Consider the following 22330-nt stretch of genomic DNA (forward strand, 5'->3'; position numbering starts at 1 on the left):
ATTGTTCTGTTTACTAAGGATCAGATTTTTAGATAAGCAAATCTCTTCATATTTCAGAATTTTCAATCCAAGCTTTAGAAAGGCTTATAGTTGGTGGCGGCGGTAGGCATATTTCTGGACAAAATGGGGCATTTTTTCATCATAATTTTTCTACTTCCTTTAGTTGAGTACAGACAATCAAGAGAAACAAATACATCTCCTTTGTAAGATGTTTTACTTCAAAGCATTAAACCATGACATTAATATAGCAGTGTGGGTTTAAAGAGAGATCACTGCCTTTTGGTGTTCGGTGTCTTTTTTAGTCCATGAAGAAGACACTTGAATTCCTATTTATGATATATGCGCTTATCATATAATCATTCTTCTTATGGGAAAAGCTAGTGCCACAGATCATATAAACACCTGAAGTTAGCCATTTGGCTTGTCAGCAAGGGAGAATTTATAGTAGTTGTAATCATGGTAATAACAAGTATGATATTTTGTATTTATTAAGTACAGAAAAAAAGCATTTGTAATGTAAGTGGTCGATAGCCAATTCATATCCATGGTGTAATGAAAAGTATGTCAGGCTTAGAAGACCAGGTGTCTCTGCTTTGGCACTTTACACCAGTGTGATTCTGGAAAAAAAAGAAAAAAGAAAACAAAACTCTTAACCTTCTTGAACCTCATTTTTTAGAATGGGAATTAAAGCTGTAAGGGTCAAATGATGCTACATTATGTTATAAAGGTGGTATTCCATCAAAATTGTGCCATCTAAGTGTCCTCAGCTGTTCAGGGACTGTAATTTGTTCCTCTTTTGTATCCATATGTGGTATACCTCATTAGGGCAACATTTCCAGGTTGTCCTAGATAGTTATTCTTCTTTCTTGTTTGTTTCTTTTAGTTGTTCATATCACTGTTGCAGGCAGCATTTATCCAGGGGGCTCTCTTATTTCATCTTTTCTGTTCTTTGTTAGACTATGGCACACAGTAGGCATTTAGTAAATATTTGTGGAGTGAATAAGTGAATAGACACTTTGATTTATAACCATGGTAGGTAAGCTTTCAATTTCCTTATTTCCACAAAGGTAAGGAATCAGCTTTCTTCTTTTTTTTAATATTTATGTTTTATATAAGGAGTTTTAAAGATTATACATCTGGTGCCATTAGCAGTCCAGTAATGGAGAATAAAATATTTGAAAAAACACAAAGATTGCAGAACAGTTTAAAAAAAAGGGGGGGGGGGGAAGAGGAGGGACAGTGAGAAAACATGCCAATAGAAAAGACCACACTCGATAAGTCTATTGCATAAATCAAAAGGGTTTATGTCATAACATGAACATGTGCCATTCCTGCTCGTATATTGAATTTCGGTAGTTGGTTGCATAAAGAAGTAAAGTGTAATGAAACTGGCAAGCAAAGTATTCCCCAGTCAGCCTTATCTTTGTTCCATTTGTCCTTCAGATAGAGCATTTCTTGCCTTTTTCAGTAAAATCTGTCTGGCTGTTTTCTTTTTCTTTTTCTTTGCTTTTTCCTTCCTTCCTTCCTTCCATTTTCTTTTTCTTTCTCTCTCTCTCTCTCTCTCTCTCTCTCTCTCTCTCTCTTTCTTTCTTTCTTTGCATGTCTCAGTAACTGAGCTGAGAAGACCAATGAGATTCAGGACTTTTATAGTTCTTAGCAGCTGCTTTTTAAGAGATGAAAACTTAGAATGCTGCTAATGGTATTAAGGCTTAACTATTGATGTGTCCTTGTAGGGGATATGTTTTTCTTGGGGAAGGAAGAGAGAAAAGGGGAGAAAGGTGAGGATGACTGCTTCAAGCAAGCTTGGGACAGTAAACTTTAATTTCCTTGTTTCCTAGGGTCCTCTTTGCAAGCTCAGTGCTGAACCTGACTGAATTGGCTGCCCTTCGGCCTGACCTTGGGAAATTGAAAAAGATTCTGTACTTCCATGAGAACCAGTTGGTATATCCTGTCAAGAAATGTCAGGAGAGGGATTTCCAATATGGATACAACCAAATTCTCTCATGGTAGGTATAGATTGTGGCATCATATTTAGTCCTTTGCCCCTGTTTTCTTTATAGTTATCTTTTAAATCTTGAGACCTACTGTACACTTATTTTAAAAACTCATTAAAGTAGGTGTGTATGTTTAAATGTATCTTCCGTGGTAGTAATTGCTTGTGCCTTTGATATACTTTGAGATATATATATATCTCAAAGTATAAAAGTATATAAAAAGTATATAAAAGTATATAAAAGTATATAAAAGTATATTAAAAAGTATATAAAAGTATATATATATATAAACAACTAATCCTTTTTTTTTTTAAAGATTTTATTTATTTATTTGACAGAGAGAGATCATAAGTAGGCAGAGAGGCAGACAGAGAGTGAGAGGGAAGCAGGCTCCCCGCTGAGCAGAGAGCCCGATGTGGGACTCGATCCCAGAACCCTGAGATCATGACCTGAGCTGAAGGCAGCAGCTTAAACCACTGAGCCACCCAGGCGCCCACAACTAATCCTTTTATAAAATATACAAATGTAATAATCTAATTATGTGTTGAATTGGTTATCTGTTTTCTCCAACATTCAAAGTAGAATCAAAGTGTTTACAATAGACCTTCTTCACCCCTTGATTCCATCATGTATTGTTTAGGGGATACTTTTAGAAAAGAGCCAGTTAGTCTATTGTCATTTACCAACCACTTTCAATATATCCAGCTGAAATCAAGAAGAAATTTACACAGGAAGAAATTAAAAATTAAAGCATAATAGAGCAAGGAGTTTTAATCCTTTTTTCTTATTATTTATAAGAGAAAACTATGGAAAATGAATCTTTAGGTGGTTGGGTTTTTTTTTTTCCCCTCATTGAGTCTTCTGAAATTGCACAGCCTTAAAATACCATGACATTTCAAAGGTGATGGTCCTTCTCTGTTGTTACTTCAACAAAGTGTGTCTCTTGAAGCTTAGTTAATGAAAGAAGTTAATAACAACTCTGAAATGGCTTTGCGATTGGATCCTACTCACAGAATTACAACGGTCAAATAGAATCAGGTTGGCCATTGGGTACATCTTACTCACCTTTTTTTAATAGTTATTAGCAATTGGGATTGATGATGTGCTTAAATAGGCTCCCAACTCTTACAAGCATATTCCATAGTTTATTTGACATAGAAAAACAGCTATATGGTGATATTTCTGTGTTTTGAGCATTTCGTAAATGTTTTCCTGCCATCATTTTTACAAGCTGCTTCAATCGTGAAGTAGCAGCGCTATCAAAATAGAGTGGAACTGCTTCACGTCAAATGTCTCATAAAAACGCAACCATTTTAAAATTTCATAATAAAATTAAAATACTTTATTTTATATTGAAACAGAGAAGGCAAATATGTTTTAAAAACAAAAATAAAATCATTTTGTGCTTTTATCAATATGGAAAGCATTTGTAATATTCTTTTGATTTCTTGAATTAGCATCTCTCTTTTCCTCTGATAGTGTGTGTTTATTACTCCTGAGAAATAACTGGAGAAAAAAATTCAGTCTATTTTTCCCTTTATGGGTGGCTTTAAAGTTAATGGAAGTTACACCCACTCATATCAGAGAGGAAATGCATGAAAAGAATATTTCTGTAGACTGTCTTGGATCTTTAATTTAGCATAGAATGGATTTTTAAGAGTAGTTGGGTTTAAGTAAGTAGTTGGGTTTCATGCCCTATGAGGGCAGATATCTAAAAAAATTTTAACTCATTGCCCCTCATCTCTCTATTTTATAAAAGATTGTTTTTTCTCAAAAGGAATGAGACTACAAAAGCCTGTACATGATTTTCCGTCATTGCTCTTCTCAAGGGGGTAAACTGATCGACAAGCTCAGAGAGGAAGAAGTAGACTCGATCATTGGTTGGACTCTTAATGAGAAAAAAATAGTTTGCTGTTGTCCAGAGGAAAAATAAGAGTGTCAGAAAGCAGTCCCGTTTCACATTCTCTTTGAAAAGTATGAGTCTTGCTTCCTCAAATGTTTCTTTAGGTTTCTTGCTGACTTCTGCTTTTGTTGGCACTGTCGGATTTCTTTCTTGACCGAGTGGCAGTTAAGGACCTCGGAGGTGACGGACATAAGCACTCACCTTACATAGAGGTTTCGCTAACCCTCTGACTTATGAACACATGTTGTAACTGTATATTATGACCTGTGGGTCGCTATTACAATATGGGACATATGGTGAAAACAGACCAGCTGTAAAACATCCTTCAACTTTTGGTCTATTATTATATTGGCTTCCTTATTGCTTGCTGGTGTGTCAGCACTTCTCTGACATTCTTTCGTATTATCGGTGCTGTTATCACCCCTACCCCCAAATTTCTGCTAGGTTGCAACAACAACAACAAAAACACTTAGGGAGAAAAGCGGTTTTGCAGGGGAGGCATAAAGGTGGCAGGTCAACATTCCTTTCGTAGGCTTTTCCTTCTGCTGTGTATGAATAACAGGAACTTTGGCTGTCCTCAGTAAACAGAGCACTTGCTATGGTATTCCTGTTCTATAAGCTCTACCTTTTCATTTGTGTTTTGCCGTCTTACAGACTTATGTGTCTTTTACGTTTCCTTGATTTATCAATTTTCAGGTGAAATAAAACTAGCTGCTATTTGAGCGTCTGTACCTTCTCACTAAAACCTCTGTGTGCGTTTTCGTGAGATCCAGTGACGCTGAGACACTGAATGATTGTGTAAGCAAAGAGGGCCACTTTTAAAAATCAGACCAATTATTTATTAAATCAGTTTTTTGACCCATGAAGGGAACATGCTACATATTCAGTTTTGTCCAGGTTGCCTTTAGTTATCATTTGTGTTCATTGGTCTTGAAGAAAATGTTAGAGGCAGTTCTGAACACTGCGGACATATGTGTGACACCTAGAATTTGTTAATCGCATTTCCTTATAACAATGTGTTTTAGATTACTTGTATTTTTTAAATATTAAAGGGAGGAATACAATCTTTCCATTGAAAGTAATAGATAGTATTATATTTATTTCATTTAATTCTGAAGGGCCATGGTATTGTGGTCCTTCTTCTCCTTTGATGACCCCAAATATAACATACCAGTAAAATAAGTTATTTATAGAGATCCCATATAATCCTTCCTGTAGAATTCCAGAACTTTAAAAAATCTAGTGGTTTCTTGAAGCAAAGGTAAAACAAGAAATCAACTTTTACAACATGTTTAAAGGTATGCTTTTGTGTGAAATAGCTTTATCTGAAGGTACTGAAAAGTATGGCAGATGTCCTCTTGTCAGCAGTATGATATAAAATAGTGTATATCACTGACATAAAAATCCAACATGGGTATGTGGGCCACAAAGAAGAAGGTCCTGCTGTACTTAGTGTTGCTGATAATGCAGAAAGTCCTGACACTGCAGAAAAATAAACAGTGTTTGATGCCTCATAAGATCCCAGTACATCATTTAATTCCTCTCTTGCCTTTCCTCCCTGATGCCAGCAATCTAACTTACCGTAATACAATGGGAATGAAATGAACTTATCTATTAGAGGCCATTTAGTAAATACTGATGGGAAGTGCAGAGTTCTTTGCAAACCCAAGTACAGTATAAACTCTGATTAACACAGAGCTCTTGAGCTTATAAAAACTAACTGTGAATGAGTGTGACTTCATCATTTGCATTTATCCCTTTCCTTTCCAGCCTGGTGGCTGATGTGGTGGTATTCAACTCAGTTTTTAATATGGAGTCATTTCTCACCTCTATCGGAAAATTTATGAAACTGATTCCTGATCACAGACCCAAGGATCTGGAAAGCATCATCAGGCCCAAGTGCCAAGTTATTTACTTTCCTATCAGGTTTCCTGATGTGAGCAGGTCAGTATGTTTGACTCCGTTTTTCAATATTGTGTCATAAATTATTTCCCAAATGTATAGAAATTTGTGGTGTTCTTCCCAATTTTAACTTTTCAGCATAAGCATGGTTAATTAGAGAATCGAGTTCTATTTCGCCATGCTGTGATTTACAAACATTCTAAATAATCATGTGTCCTGACGATCCCTGAATGGTTAGTTCTGATATTGAGTTCATCTTTTCTTCTCTGATACTTACTGGTTTCCTCAAGCAGGCTGCTTTGGCTCTTGACACTTACTGTTTTGTTTCTTTCTTTGTTGTTTTGTTACAGAAGTCATTGTCAAGCATATTTCTCAGCCTTTGCATCCAGCTTATGCCCATGGATTTATATGTATATAGTAACTGTTCTCAGTAAATCAATGGTAATTGCACTGCTTGGGTTACTTTCATTTCCCATGCTATTTTCTTCTATTTTTTTCCTTCTTCCTTTTCTAAAAAATTTTATATATATATATATGTGTATATATATATTTTTTTTTTAATATTTTACTTATTTATTTGACAGACAGAGGTCATAAGTAGTTATAGAGGCAGACAGAGAGAGAGGAAGGGAAGCAGGCTCCCTGCCGAGCAGAGAGCCTGATCTGGGGCTCAATCCCAGGACCCTGGGATCATGACCTGAGCCGAAGGCAGAGGCTTTAACCTACTGAGCCACCCAGGTGCCCCAATTATTTATATTATCTTAGTAAAGCGTTAAGTCTTCTATATTAGGTTACAAATGCACTTAATTGCCATTTCTCTTTCTCTGTTACTAAGGACATTTTTTATTACCCTTGTTGCTGGGCCCACCCTGAATTAGCAGTGGATGATGTGGCTCAAAGGGAACATTCTCAAATTCCTTTTCACTTCTGATTAAACCTAGCAAAATAGTTTTTATTACCAGAAGGAATATTTCTCCCATGTGAACAGAAACTTTACTTCAGTGGGACTCATACTAGCCTGGGGATGCTGCTGTTTGCAACTGAATATGTCCTTAAAAAGGGTTCAGGGACAGCTGTTTCTTCCCCATCGCTGAAAGGAAGGCAGGAAACAATTTAATGTCTATGCATGTTATGCAGGAGGTCAGCATTACTCTCTGTATTCTAGATTTACTGAGTTCACCCAGATTTTGCTGTGGAATCAGTAGTCCTCATCAGCACTCTTAATGCTGATTTATTTGAGTGTTTACTAGTTAATATTTCATTGAAGAAAAATCTGCCTAATCCCAAATCAAGTTAGTGAGTCATAAAATTTAAGTTAGATAACCTTGCCCAAGTCTTACTTTATGGAGTTCAGCAAGCAGAGGCCCAAGGAAGCAGAGACTGGCTCGTACTCACACTACTGATTGTCACAGACTAGATTAACGTTTAGACTCCATGAGTTTTTATTCAATTTCTGTTTACTGTTCAAGCTTCCTATTGCTATAGGTCATTTGGTAAAAATATTTAATCATTTATTGGAGTTTTGACAACCATCAGGCTAAGCGAAACAAAGATCCAAACTGATTTTCAGTTATAGAATGTGTATGTATGTATGTATGTATTTATAAGATTTTATTTATTTATTTGATAGAGAGAGACACAGCAAGCGAGGGAACACATGCAGGGGGAGCGGGAGAGGGAGAAGCAGGCTTCCTGCCGAGCAGGGAGCCACATGCGGGTCTTGATCCCAGGACCCCGGGATCATGACCTGAGTCAAAGACAGGTGCTTAATGACTGAGCCACCCAGGCACTCCTATAATGTGTATTTATATATATAATATGTGAGATGAGAGAATTTCAACTTCTGGAAAATGCAATTGTTACACTTTAGACCTATGATTAGTTAAAACATAGTTCATATTTTAGGCCATATTTTTAAAATAGGACCTTTATTTTTTTGACATTTTTTAAGGTTTCAGTATAATGTACACTCAAAATGTACATTTTTAATTTAGTAGGTGGTTGTACTACATCTTAATTATTACCACTATAGAATTCTAAATACATAATATGTTTTAAAATTCATTTGCATCTGATATATTCCTACAACATCATATGTTTTAATACACCTGTGGCAATTGAATAGTTTATTAATTTGGACTATATTACCATAAATAAATCTAGCTAAATGGAAAAAGGTTAAGAAATATTGTGGCCAAGATAACATTCATAAGCAAGGTCTTAGCCCAGAGTGTTATTTGAATTATTTTCAAATGGTAATTTGCTTTATCCAACCCAAACTCATATAGTGTAAGTAAGTGATTATTTGCATGAATGACAATCATTCTAATGCCTGCAGTCTTAAAAGAGTATTATTTTGTTGAGATGTTGAAAAATATTTAGTAATTCCAAGGGCAACATAACCAAGATGATTAAAAAAAAAAAAAAAAGAACTTTTCAATGCTTCTGTCTTTCTCCCTATACAAATATTGTTTGGTCCTGGCAAAGGAAAGTAAAAACAAAGTAGAAGATATAATTAAATTATTAATATAATATGCTATAATAGTGTATACTATAATGGATATTAGAGAAGGGGAACAGCTGTATTTCAGCAAAAAAATATGAGGATTTCTAAAGTTGTTAACAGTTAAGATTCAGAGCTTGTCAGTCACATAGGACTTCAGTAATACTGGGCTTTGTGGCAAGTACTGTTACCTATTGCCCTTCTCATTCCTCACTGCCTTGTCTTTCTCAAAGACCAGAAGAATCGTTGCAAGAAAGAATATCACTTGAAACTATCATTACATGTATTTGGGGCGCCAGGGTGGCTCAGTTGGTTAAGAGCCCAACTATTGGTTTTGACTCAGGTCATGATCTCAGGGTCCTGAGATCCAGCCCTTTCAGACTCTGGCTCAGCAGGGAGTCCGCTTGAGCGTCTTTCTCTACCCTCTCTCTGTGCCTCTCCCCCTGCTCATACTCTAAGTAAATAAATAAACAAATATCTCTTAAAAAATAGAAACTATCATTATATGTATTAAATATTTGGGGGGGCACCTGGGTGGCTCAGTGGGTTAAGCCTCTGCCTTCAGCTCAGGTCATGATCTCAGGGTCCTGGGATCGAGCCCCACATCAGGCTCTCTGCTCAGCAGGGAATCTGCTTCCTCCTCTCTCTCTGCCTGCCTCTCTGCTTACTCGTGATCTCTCTCTGTCAAATAAATAAATAAATAAATCTTTAAAAAAAAAAAAAAATAAATAAATAAATATTTGGGGATAGAAAAGCTTTTAAACACTGGAGGCGTATATGCATGTATTTGAGCCTTGACCGCCACTTACCAGCTCTGTGACCTGTATAAGTATAATGACCCTGAACTTAGGTTCTTTAAAATTACAATTATATTTACCGTATCATCTATAGGCATTGTGTAGTGACTAAAGGAAATAATGCAAATAAAGGAAATGCAAATAAAGGAAACACATGCAAAATGCCTAGCATAGTGCCTGGTATGTGATAGCCCACTGCCCCAACCCGGTAAAGACTACTTCATCGTATTAATTTCCCCACTCCCATTGTTATATAACCTAACACATTTGTTGCCACCTGAATATAAAGTACTCTCTTCCTCTCTCTCCTTTCTTAATCAGCACATTAAAATACATAAGTACCCTGCCAAAGGAGCAGCCCAGTATAAATAAAGAGGTTCATTTATTATTCTCTGTGTCATCCTGACTCAGTCTTTGGGCCTCATAGGAATCTACCATCCATTGGTGGGGCCAACTCCTTACTTTGATTTTTTTCTTGTCCCAATTTTCTTCCTTCCTTCTTGAGCTCAACCTCCATGTTTGATCATCATCCTTGCTGTCTTGCATATTCTCTCAATTTTTTTGCCCTTTTCTTTAATTTGATTAGGAGAAAAACCTCCAGCTGTACTTGTTAGTCTACTCTAAATGCATATGGTCCTCCTGAGCTGCCTGGTAAACAGACCACATTTCCCATCTATTAGATAACTAATCATGCATTTTTCTTACTTTTTAGACTTCTGATAGCAAATATTCTATCTTCGTTCTCAGATTATGACTGAGAAAATAGAAGCAATTGGCAGAGAATTTCTATATGCTGCTACTACCATGTCGGCCCATCCATGCGCTTCTGGGTTCATATTCTTTTTCTTCGTACCCATTAATATGGATGAACTGACTTTGCTTCCATGTGAGGTCTTTGTCTCCACGAGAGTCCAGCCTTCTTGCATATCTAAGGACTACTGTCCTAGCAATTTGTCCTTCTCTGTTCTGTACCATCAGTTTTCTTGTCTTCTGGGTCATTACTATTAGCATAAGAAAAATGCTATTTGTTTTACATCTTTAAAATAAAAAAGCTATTTCTTGATTCCACTTCTCCCTTCTGGCTACTGCCTGTTTTCCTTCTCTCTGTTAGTAGCAAAACCTCTGAAAGAGTTTATATTTGCTCCCAGTTTTATTTCTACTGTTCTCTCTTACAGCTGCTCCACTGAAACTGTCTTTGTTAAGGTTACCATTGACTTCCATGCCTCTCTAAATCCTGTGGTCAATTCTCAGTGCTCATCTTACTTAACATATCAGCAGCATCTGACACACTATGACACATTCTTCAGTTGTTTTCTAGTACACACAAGTTGCTATTTTTCAGGCTTGTTGCTGGTTTCTCATCATTACCTTGGCTTTGAACTTCATACTGGCCTTTGGCAGTCTTAGCACTTAAAGCGTTGATGAAAGAAGAGTCCAGGATTAAAAGGAGAAGAGAAAAGAGTCAGGAAGTCAACACTGAGAGAATTGTCCTCCGGAGAAGAGGGAAGAAGGCTCTAAGGAGATGGCCAGTAGTGAATTCAGAGACGTAAGGTTAGATTATACCCTTGAATTTGATAATTAAAGGATGAGTGATACCCCATCCTGCATTCTATTAAATCACAGAAAGTTTCTTGTGTTCTTTCTAATAGCCAGAGAAAGTTAGGATGCAAGTTTGGGTGAGATCTCTTTCCTTTCCTGTCTGTCTGTCTCTCTCTGTCTCTCTCTCTCTCTCTCTCTCACACACACACACACACGCACACAGAGATTCTGCTCCTCATTCATGGATGAAAGCACCAAAGTTCAGAGAAGGTAAGTGTCTCCTGGTAACCACACAGCAAAATATAGACAGAGCAAGAACTGGAACTCATATCTCAAAATCTCCATCCCATGCTCAGCCTACCACTTATTGTGAATGCAGTTTCAGAGGTCCTGATTATCTGATTTCTCAGCTGACAGCAGATTAGCAGCATCACATTGGGGGTGCGATAAAGGCAGGCTCACTGACAGCAGTAAAAAGTGACAGCTGACTGACAGCTCAACAACAAGGGAGGAGAGAGATACACTATTAAAAACAAATACATGAGAAGTGAAAAAGTGTAGCAGCCTGGAGCCATTCAATGGCAGGGCAGGCAACTGCGTACGTTGAAGAACCCTCGCAGACGTTTCTCCACGACTGTACAGCTTGGACACCACAAGGGTGACTGTGAGGCATTAAAAAATGATAGCCAGTAAATTCTGTGTAAGATGGAAGGAAATGCATAACTCACTTTTGGCAGAAATGATAAACAACAGCAAATGAAGGTAGACCTCATGTCTTGCTCTAGGAAATATGTGAGCCGTATTCACCGAAAGGAAGACAGTAAGCATCTAAACCCTTCCCACACATTGGTAATATCTGTAGGCTTAGATGACCAGAGAATATTTCAGGAAGCTATTTTTTTAGATGTTCCTGATTGGAGCCATTTTGTGGACCAAATCTCCCTTTGCTGCCGGGGTGCGTAGACTGGCTCCTTTGTCCTGAAGGTGTCCGGGCCTGCCAGATGGTCAGTGGTCAACAAGACCGATTTTGCAATATTAACACCATGCTTTAGCCTCTTTGGGCTGCTGTCACAGAATACCATTGACTGATCAACGCAGCAGTTTACTTCTCATGTTCTGGAGCCTGGCAAGTCCAAGATTAAGGCTCTGGCAGATTTGGTGTCTGGGGAAGGTCTGTTTTCTGGGTCTGTGCTGTGTTCTTACATGAGGAAAGGAGTAAGGGAACTCTCTGGAGTCTGTTTTACGTAGGTACTAATCCCATCGAAGAGGGATCCACGCTCAGGATGTGCTTATCTCCCAAGGTCATCGCCTTCTAATACGTACGGGGGCAGGGTAGGATTTCAACACAGGATTTCTGAAGGGCTACAGGCATTCATCCTGTAGCATGCCAGAAGATAAATGTGATCTCGAGACTTGATGAGATGAGACTCATGACTGGGAAGCCTATGCTGTGTTAGAGGGTATAGGGTAGATTGGAAATTAAGGAAATTTCACTGTATATATCAAGAAGGCAGATTTCCTATAGAACTCCATGGTGCTGTTGGTTGTGTGATGGAAAGAATAAAGGAAGCAGTCCTACAGCCCACAGAGCCAGACATTAGCTAGAGGAAGGCAGTGTTTTCCTACTCCAGGTCATGTAACTGCCAAACAGGCAATGCCTGGTACAACTTAGGGGATTTTATATATCCAGGCCTTTGTGGGAGTCTCAGTCTATTGAAATCAGAACATCAGAGGGATTTGCAACTTGCTTTCTGACAGGGTCATCTTTAGAAGGCAGAGTTAACCATAACAGCTAACCTTACTGATTCTTATTTTAGCCCTGCATTGTGCTAAGCCTGTTATGTGTATTTTAGCATTTTGTTCTTCCAACAATTCTGAAAGCTATTTTCCATTTATAGTTGAAGAAACTCAGCCATAGAGAATGTAAATAACTTTTTGCCTACGGTTGTACAGATAGTAAAGGTAGAACAAGAAATCAAACATTTTTAAATCTGATTTTACAACCCAAATTCTTACCATTTTTTTTTTTTTTTTTTATTACCTGTCTCCCCAAAAGAGGTTCAGGTCCCTGGTACTTGACTCTGACCATTGAGGAACAAATGATTTATAAAAGAGAATTGACAGAAATATTGAGCTAAAGGAAGCATGTCATGGTAATGTTATGAAAAAAAGGACTCAAGGCTTAGAAAGCAGACTTTTAAAAGGTTGAAGTTTTGAAAACGAGGATACCTGAAGAGGAATGAGAAATTTTAAAAAAAGAATACCGATAGTAAATTGGAGCTAGGCCAAAAGAGGCAGAATGGGAAGAAAATGTCATCAAAGGCACAGCTATAGGCTCAGACCATTATTTCATGTATGAGAAAACCATTTTTTTTTCTATTTGTAAATATATCTTATTTACTCAAATTCTCTTCCCTTATAAGGTAGCTTATGGTATGACACCTGTCTTATCTAAGCATCACGTTAGATGTTTAGGATGGAGTTGAATATGTCAGCACATCATCACACTTCTTCCATCTGTCTCCCCTGCAAGTTCTGGTACTGAGGGACCATTCATGCTTTTCATAGAATGAGATGATCCCCACTCCCGACAAACTGGATCATGTAAGAATGTATATACAAATACGGTGAATTACAAAGTACTATTTCTTATCCTGGAGAAAGATCAGGTCTTCCCAAGAAATTCCATCAGGGACTGAGGAGGGAATATGGAAGTGGGTATCATTTGCCTCAAATAGCATTCAGTTGGATTAAAGGTGAAGAGAGATAAAGGCTCAAGACTGCCAAGTCCCGATACTTGTATGTATTTATCACGTGCTTGTGATGTGGTGCCATTATGTGGTGAAAAAAGCTTAAATGTCTTTATTATAGTTACACATAATTGATATGAACAGATCAAAGGTATGTGTTTTCAGTTTATTTTATTCATCCTTTTATTTTTTAATGAAGGGATGAGCGAATGGTATTTCCTTAGGAGTTGAAGTTTGGATTTGGAGCAGATTGAAGAATGTATACTTGAGATGGAAAAATAGGAACTTTTTCTGGGGTTCAGGTTCCCATTTAGTCACCACAGAGAATATCAAGTATCAATCTTACTGTGATCAACAGAGAAGAATTTCATATGCTTCTGTAATCATTTTTCTACGTATTCCTATTTTCCACAATACTGGATTGTCAGAATAAACAATAGTAGATTTTACCTGTGAGTTTCCTCATTTCATTGTAGATTTTGTATCCTGGGAACAGGAATTATCTGAAAAGCATCTCTGCTTTTCTTCTTCTACATTTTTGACAGCAAAGGAGAGAGGAAAACAATGTTGGTCATTTGGAGTAATCTCAGTTACGGAGACCCTAAGAATTTCTCTACATGTTTCTCTTCACCTTTTCCATGTAGCTAAAATGTAAAGCCAAAACAGAGGTCTATGGACTTCACGTAACTATTTTAAAAACAAAAATGGAGAATTTTAAAAACAGTGTGAAAACTTTAAATGAAAACTCTCAGGCTGTGCAAACAAAGGCGAGGAGCCTAAGGGCTTTTTGAAGAATTCTTATTAAAAAAAAAAAAACACTATTTTACATTGCAAAGCAGATGTGTCAGAAAACAACAGCAGATCTGTAATTTGAGAATTTGTGGATTGATAGGACAGAAGGCAGCCCCCGTGGCTCCCCACAGAAAACTTTGTTTTCTGGGGTCAAGAGTTCTGCTTTTGGTGCGGTGGAGGTGGGGGTGTGTGTGCCAGAAAACACCTTAATCTTCTTACCACATGTGGTCATATTTCTCAGATATATTGAGAAAGTATTAGTCAGACATATTAATAAAATACTGCCTTTGCTCTATGAAATAATGTAGTGGGTACTGTATTCTTGAATATTAATCTAGGTTCGAAGTAGGAGAAGAAAAGTTTTGCTTTTACAAATTTAAACATATCCATATTTGCTAACAATTATTTTGGCTCTTCAAAATGAATGCAAAAATGTGTTTCATTTGAATGTCATTTAAAAAAAATTTTTATAGAATCACTCTACTAAAAAAAAACTTTTGATAAATCATTCCAATGTTTAACACCACTCACTTTCATGAAATCTCCTTTATATCTAATGCAAATTTTTCATGCTGTGTTATATTCTAACCATCTTCCTCTTACTATTCTTGTTAAGAAAAGAGTTTGGCTTCAGTATACACACACACACACACACACACACACACAATTCCTTTGTTGGCCTGAAGTTACAAAGAACAAACTCTTGCTTACTCAAAATGTATTTTTAATGAAATTATCATTCATGTTAATGCCTAATTACTTGTGATTAGATTTCTTTTCTCTCCAATTTATACAGCAACAATAACCCCACCCAAAAGAAGTGTTCTAAATTCAGCTGCAGCAGCAGCAACAAAAACTATCCTTTTATAAGATGATTTACACCTGTTCTCGAGTATAGAGAATGTTTGGCTTCAGACATCAAAGACTTGATGTCCATTTTTTTTTTTTTTTTAAGTTCCTCATTGTCCTGTTCAAAGTAATCTTGGAGGCAAGAAGTAAAGGTGACAGATCGGGGTGTGGAGAAATAACTAAAAAATCACCAGAACATGCTTAGCTAGGGACTACATCATCCCTTCAAAAGGAGTCATGCATGGAGCAGGGCTTCTACAAAACGGGGATGGATGTCATTCAACAAACTCAAACCTTAGTTGAGGGGAATTCAGCAAAAGGTCCACTTAGGATTTCTTCTCCTCAATGGGCTTAGAGGCCATTACTGAGCTTCCTGTAGCATAATGAATGATCATCAGTGTAGATCCATCCAGGCAAGAACAATTTGTGTTAGATATTCTGTTCATTACATGAGGGCTATGTACAATGCATGTTGTTAGAAAGAGTTCAGATAAATCGCTTTGATGTTTAAAGGATCAAACTTTGGTTCTCTTTCTAAAAAGCACTTACTCAAATCATTCCATTTGGGATAACGCTGAATAAAATGTGGGAATCAGCAGGATGGTGTGGAGCGATCTGGTTCGTCCTATATCACTTACTACAACTGCTCAGCCTAACGCAAATCACTTAACGTCCTACAACTTCACTTTTCCCATTTGTAAAATGGTAATCAAATAGGATCTACTTCTTAGATTTATTATGCCAGTTGAGATCATCATTACAGTGTGCTGACTGAGCTCTGTGTGTGCAACCTAGTCATGTTCAGTAAATGTGATTTTATTTATACTCCCACCATCACCATTTTGGTTATCTGTTTCACAGGCTTTTTGATAAGGTCACCCATTTAGTAGGAGTCCAACCTCAAAAGTGAGGGGGAACAAAATTCTGAAAAACCATAACGGATTTTATAGAACATCCGAGGATCGGAAGTTTGCCAGTAATTCAAAGAAGTCTGCGGACTGTCTTATATCGTATCAATCCGCATAACCGCAGCACCCGAGCGGGCATAAGTTAGCAGTGCGTGAGAGAGAAAGCACGTGGGCTGTTTTCCACATCTGCCTGACACCTGTGATACGTGTGCATTCCTGGTGGTGCTAGAGTGTGGAGCGGCGAGTGGGGCGATCAGTACAGAAGTCGTTGTAGTTGTTCAGTGTTCCTGTGAAGAATGCTGGGGAGTGTTTTAGATAGTTTTCCACTAAAAAACAAAATAGCTGGAATGTATCATTCAGCAGTAAACTGCCAGAGTAATTTCTTACACAGGATAGCTTATTTGCACAGAAATTCCAAATAAAAGACTTCATAGGAAATTCTTTAAAAATGTTTCAAAGTAATGCAATAAAATATACTTAACAGCAGTTTAATTCTTTGAGGTTTATTCATGCCTTCTTCTCCCAATGTTTATTAAAAGCTTACTATTAGTATGATAAATAGAAGGTATTCTAGGATATAAGGATATAAAAGAAGGAATCCTTAATCTTAAGAGCTTTGTTGAAATGATAGGCATAATCAGGTATCTTTAAGATAGGAGAAAAAAAAAAAGGCAAGTGCTTTTTATGGCATTTAACCTGGGCGTTAAATACTGACTCAGCTTTGGGTATAATAGTAGTGGCTATCATTTATCAACTGCCTTTTCTGGGCATGCACTTCATGTATATTACTTCTAATCTTTACCAAACCCCTCCAAGCTAGGTACTATTATCCTCATTTTACAAGTGGAAAAAGTGAGGTTTGGAAGGTTAAGCTCGCCTGAGATTGTACAGCTACTGAAATGGTCCGGCTTCAATATGCTGCTTCCATTTATGTCGTGTTATTTGAAAGGAGAGTGGGTTAGGGTACATGCAGGCACACATTATGGAGAGAGAATAGTTATAACCAGATTTATGGTGAATGATCATTGGGCCTACAAGAGATTAATTACCTTTGACTCAATTGGGCAAAGAGGTAGGAAGGTTAGAGATGGGAATTAAAGCTGAAGAATTTGGACTTTAACCTGTCATCGTTTGGGAGCCTTGTTAGGTTATGAAATAGAGAATTTGGTATTGATAAATACAGTATTGATGAGAAAGGAAACAGGAAGCAGAGAAACAGTTTTAAAAAATATTAGACTAGGTTATTGAAGACTTTAGCTAGGAAAGCAGCATGCGGATGATGAGGAAGACATACGCATAAATGCGCCAGTTGTAGACTTGGCAAGTTGACAGTGGCAACTGGATGGTCTTGGATAATCTCAGAATGTTAGTTATAGTAACTAGGAGAATGTTTGTTCTATTGGAATTAAGAAATAGATTTGCTTGCATAAAGATGGTGAATTCTGAGTTTTATATGTTGAGTCTGAGATGTTGGCAAGTCATTTAGATAGAGCTGACCAGCAGGAAGTGTCTTCTTATCCCAGTGTCATTATTTAGAACGTTGCATGATTTGTTATACTGACCTACATTTCTAGACGTTTTGGTTGGATTTGCTCTTTCCTTTGACACACTTGACAAAGCTCAAGTTTATTTTTCCAAGTAAATCCAAGATATCTGTTTCTTGTCATTTGTTACCATCTTATAATAACTGAGTGCAGAATTTGTAAAAATATCAGATCTTTTGAACTCTTTAGTTCTGGGTAAGCAGGAATTTATTGAATTACTCCTTCCTTTGTCTTCTCAGAGTTCAGTAACTGTATCACTTCAGTCTGGGCAAGGAATCCTGAGATGAGTACTATATAATGAAAGGGCACCATGGTGCAGTGCCTAAGAAAATTGACTTAATGTCGGGCACAGCTAGATTTCAGTACCACCTTTTCTGCTAACCACTTGGTTGATACTGAGAAAGTTGTTTGATCTTTCACACCTCATTTTTCCCCCCTCATCTGTAAAGTAAGGGTAGTAATAACAGTCTCATTGGGCTGCTGTGAAAATTAAATGAGATACAAATGTAACATACTGTTAAAATGCTTGAAACACAGTGAGCATTAAATAAATGGTACTTGTTACTATTATTGTCTTTAATTTGTGTATTCATTCTCAAAATATCTTTAAGTGCTTTCATTAACCTCTATGTAATTTATTTAATTTTCTCTAGAATAAGAACTTTGTCCCAAATTGTGGTCCTGTATGACTTCAGTTGTTTTAGAAGCAACAGACGTTTGCTTTATGTCAACTTAGAATTAAAATAATAATAATAATAATAAAAACATTTCCCTAGTCTTGACTTATCTTTACCGTGTTAGACTAAATACCAAAATTCTACTTTGAAAAATTGCTAAGAATATTAAATCCAACTACTTTTCTCTATGTGTGTTCTTGCCATGTATGCTGTAGGGTTTCTGTACTTTTGGGCTTATTGAGGTAAAAGTTGTAGACCTTTTTGACATCTAACAAGGTTTGTACTAACAAGTGACTATCTGCAGAGGTACTTCCGGGAGTGGTTAGAAATCACAAGTTTTCCTTAAGTTTGGTTGTTTTTGTTCTTACTATATTTGAGTCAGTGTTACCTACAAATTTATTTTTATCAGGAAGTATTCCTATGAAACTTGTTCTTAAATAATTGTCACTTTTTGTCTTGGAAGATTCTAATTTTTTGTGTCAGTACTATTAAATATGGAACTTGAAAAAATTAGCAGACACAATAGTGAAAATTCAACTTAGGAAACCTAGTTACAATTCTCTTTAATTAAAGGTAAGCTCATTAGTTGCACGAACACTTGCCTCTTCATGCAGTCCTACCTGTTGTTCTAAGCTGAGATCTTGGTCCTTTTCTTTAGACAGCCACAAAATGAGAATGGTAGAAGTTCTTCTCTTATTTTCCCCTTGGCCACACACTAAGATTCATATATAATTAGTGGGCAACAAGAGAAGAAAGAGCAATTTAACACCTCTTCTCTCTTATATGTTGTATTTTCCAATATCCAGGGAATTACCTTTCTTTTTTGAAATTCAGTGTCCAGTCCATTGCTTCCTGTTCCTAGCAGCTAACTCTAAGTTCACGAGTATTGACTGCTGCTGTGAATTCATTTGCATGTAGAGAACTGATGTATCTGTTTGGGATACCCATCCCATTCAAACCCAATGCAGATGGGCTCTATAAAATATCAGCCGATACCTTGAACAGACCCCGTGATTCTATGGAGAGAAGGAGGGTCTATTCAAAACCACCACATTTCATTTTTATAATACCAAAACTCATTTTCTAACACCAAATCCTAAAGTGTATGTTATAATTATTTTCTGCTAATTGAAGAGGGAGCTTCTGTCTCAGTTGGTGAGAATGGACTTGAAAAGACATAAGCAAGAGACAATGGGAAAGTTGACTATTCAGGATTAGGTGATGAGTTCTGTTGGAAATAGAAGACAAGGGGGAGAAGGAATTCAAAGAAATGTCTAAGTTTTAAAATTGTTGTCCTCTGAGCTGGAATAGGGAAATCAGAGAAAAATGTCACCCACATTCAAATGCAGACAAGTTTGTTTTGTTTTCAGTTTTAGGCAGTTGACTTTTTCTTATCAAAGAATAGACTCAGAGCTGAGAGAGGACCGAAGGGGTGGGGGGGAGGGTGGACCCTTAGTGACCTTGAGTCTACTTCCTTCATTTTGCAGCTGGAGAAACTAGAGCAGAGAGGATTTTACTCGAGGTGTTAGAGCATCATCACAGCAGAATCACAAATTAGAACAGCCAGTTCAAAAACCTCATGAGATTAGGGGCGCCTGGGTGGCTCAGTGGGTTAAAGCCTCTGCCTTTGGCTCAGGTCATGATCCCAGGGTCCTGGGATTGAGCCCCGCATTGGGCTCTCTGCTCTGAAGGGAGCCTGCTTCCTCCTCTCTCTCTCTCTGCCTGCCTCTCTGCCTAGTTGTGATTTCTCTCTGTCAAATAAATAAAATATTAAAAAAAAAAAAAACTTCATGAGATTATTAGAAATGTGCAGCCCGGGTTGTTGGTTGTGTTTGTAGTTAGCAGGATAGGATCAAGCAGCACTGATAAAACAGACAGTTTCACCAGGAATATGTGGCATCCAGAAATTTCTCAGAAGCGTCCCAGACACATCAGTGGCATTACTACTTGTTGCCGCTTTACACTCAAAAATGTCCAACTCTTTCATCTGTAGCTTGTTTTGAGGTTAAAATGCTCATCGGCCAACTCTATTTCCTTAGAATATTTTTTGCCTTTCCAGCAAATACTGAGCTACTCCTATAAAACTTATTCTAGGAATGAGGAAGAGGAGTTTCCAGCATTTGTCACTCTGAACCTGAAAATCATTTTGATTATCTCCCTTTTCTAGAACTTGGTATCACAATTCTGAGTGAACCAATATTGTATACAACTATCAATTTGTTTTTTAAATTTTTTACTTTTTTTATAAACATATAATGACAACTATCAATTTTTAATGCTTCCTGTTTGCAAGTTTTGTTATAAATTACTTATCCCTTATGATGAGAAAATTTTCTAAACTTCCCCTCCACGTTTCTCATCGGAAGATATTTAAAATTTCCATAGCATAATGGCTTTAGTGATACACCTGTTCTGCTTCTTCTTAGGGCTATCAGGTGAATCCTGCCTTTTTTTTTTTTTTTTAGATTTTATTTATTTATTTGATAGAGAGAGTGAGAGAGCACAAGCAGGGGAAGCAGTAGAAGGAGAGGAAGAAGCTGGCTCCCCGCTGAACAGGGTGCTGGACCCAGGGATCAATCCCAGGACCCTGGGCCCTGGGATCAGGACCTAAGCCAAAGGCAGACACTTAACCAACTGACTGAGCCACCCAGGTATTCCTGAATCCCACTTTTAGTCTGGAGTCCTGTTTCTATAGCTGGCTGATGTCCTGTGGGTGAGCTGACGCTCTGGGTAGTTAGGTGGACACCCAGTGTGAAGGGGAGGAGGGCAGAAGGATGACAAGGTGGGCAGGAGTCACATGTATTATAAAATACAAAATTGGTGCAGAGGAAAGAACAAAAACTTGCCATTCACACGTGGCTTTAAGTCTTGGTTCAGCCGTTTTCTAGATGTGCAGCTTGGTCAAATGATGTCATCCTTTCTGACCCTTGGTTTACCTAACATAAAATTATAGAGTGGATGTGAGGATTAAGTGAGAGTGAACACAGACAAATTGTTTTGCACAGTACATGAAAAATTTTTTATGCATATCTCCTGGCCGTCCGCCTCTATAAGATCATACCTACTACTCTGTTTTATTTTATCAATTTTAATTGCCACTCTCAGATATCTGAACTGACCTTTAGGGGTTGCTGCCTCAATTTCTGAATCTTTTGGTGATTATTTAAAAATGTAAGGCTTCATTTACTCTGATGTGTAATGCACACCACTATAATGTTTAGTTGTGCCTTTTTTTTCCCATCTCTTCTTCCATGACTAATTTAATTCACAAAAATAACTTTTTATAATCTAAGTCCTTAGTTACCACTTTTGAAGTACTTGGATATCCAGCACACTTTCCTGCCGCTTATGGTTATTTTTCACCTGCTCTGTTTGCTGACTTTTTATTCCTCTTTTTTCTGTCTTTGTTATGTTTTAGTTTACAGATACTTTTCAGGGTTAGCACTTGTGGAACAGGGCTGTTATGGTCAATCAAAGTTGATGTAACTACATCTCACTTTCTAAACAGAGAATCAACTATTCACGTCATTATGTGCAATTGTTCAGTGCTTGGCTGGGTGAAAATCTGTTTCTGCTCGTGCTTTCTGGTATTTCTTTAATACCTCATGGATGTGCAGGTTGGTTGAGGGTGCAGAGCTTCTACCTGAAGGTAGAGAAGTAAGCAGTAGTATGGTAATGCATTATTCATTATTTTCTGAACGGAGAAGGTATGGCTCAGATGTCTGTGGCGGGAAAAGGCTAGCCTGAGATTGTATAGTTTGCTGCAGACAAATCTGTAGCCCAGGTAATACACCCAGAACTAACTGTGAGTTCAAACACCTCTTAGATTCAGAGTTATTGTTTCTTGTAAAGAGCCTTCCTATTACTACAAAACCAGATGGCATTAGAATTATGATCTTTCAGAAATACAATCCTTGGGTGATAAAGCATCATGCCATGAAACGTGTCTGTGGTATCTAATTGTTTGGCCTGTATTAATAATGTCTGATGACACACATGGCCTCAAAAAATGTGATTTATTTCCCCTAAAAAAAAAAAAAAAGCCAAACAACTATTATAACCAGGTTGGTACATCATAGCCTCAAGCAGTGGTTTTCAACATTGGCTGCACATGATAATCACCTGGGTAGCAGTTAAAAAAATAAATAAATAAAATCTTGTTGCCCAGATCA

General features: G+C 37.3%; 1 protein-coding gene across 13 annotated transcripts in view; it reads left to right on the plus strand.

Moving 5' to 3' along the window:
* Window positions 1-22330, plus strand: part of GTDC1 (glycosyltransferase like domain containing 1) — a 395678-nt gene that overhangs the window by 191891 nt on the left and 181457 nt on the right. For all 13 annotated transcript variants that reach the window (XR_006820273.1, XM_046018869.1, XM_046018871.1 and 10 more), the window contains 2 exons: window positions 1839-2006; window positions 5668-5841. Coding sequence is in view for 12 of the 13 variants with exons in the window: in XM_046018869.1 (XP_045874825.1) it covers window positions 1839-2006; window positions 5668-5841 (342 nt within the window). In the remaining variant the exon portion in view is untranslated. The remainder of the gene's footprint in view (window positions 1-1838; window positions 2007-5667; window positions 5842-22330) is intronic.

Source organism: Meles meles, chromosome 9 (genome assembly GCF_922984935.1).
Source record: "Meles meles chromosome 9, mMelMel3.1 paternal haplotype, whole genome shotgun sequence".
In the NCBI taxonomy this organism is placed as follows: domain Eukaryota; kingdom Metazoa; phylum Chordata; class Mammalia; order Carnivora; family Mustelidae; genus Meles; species Meles meles.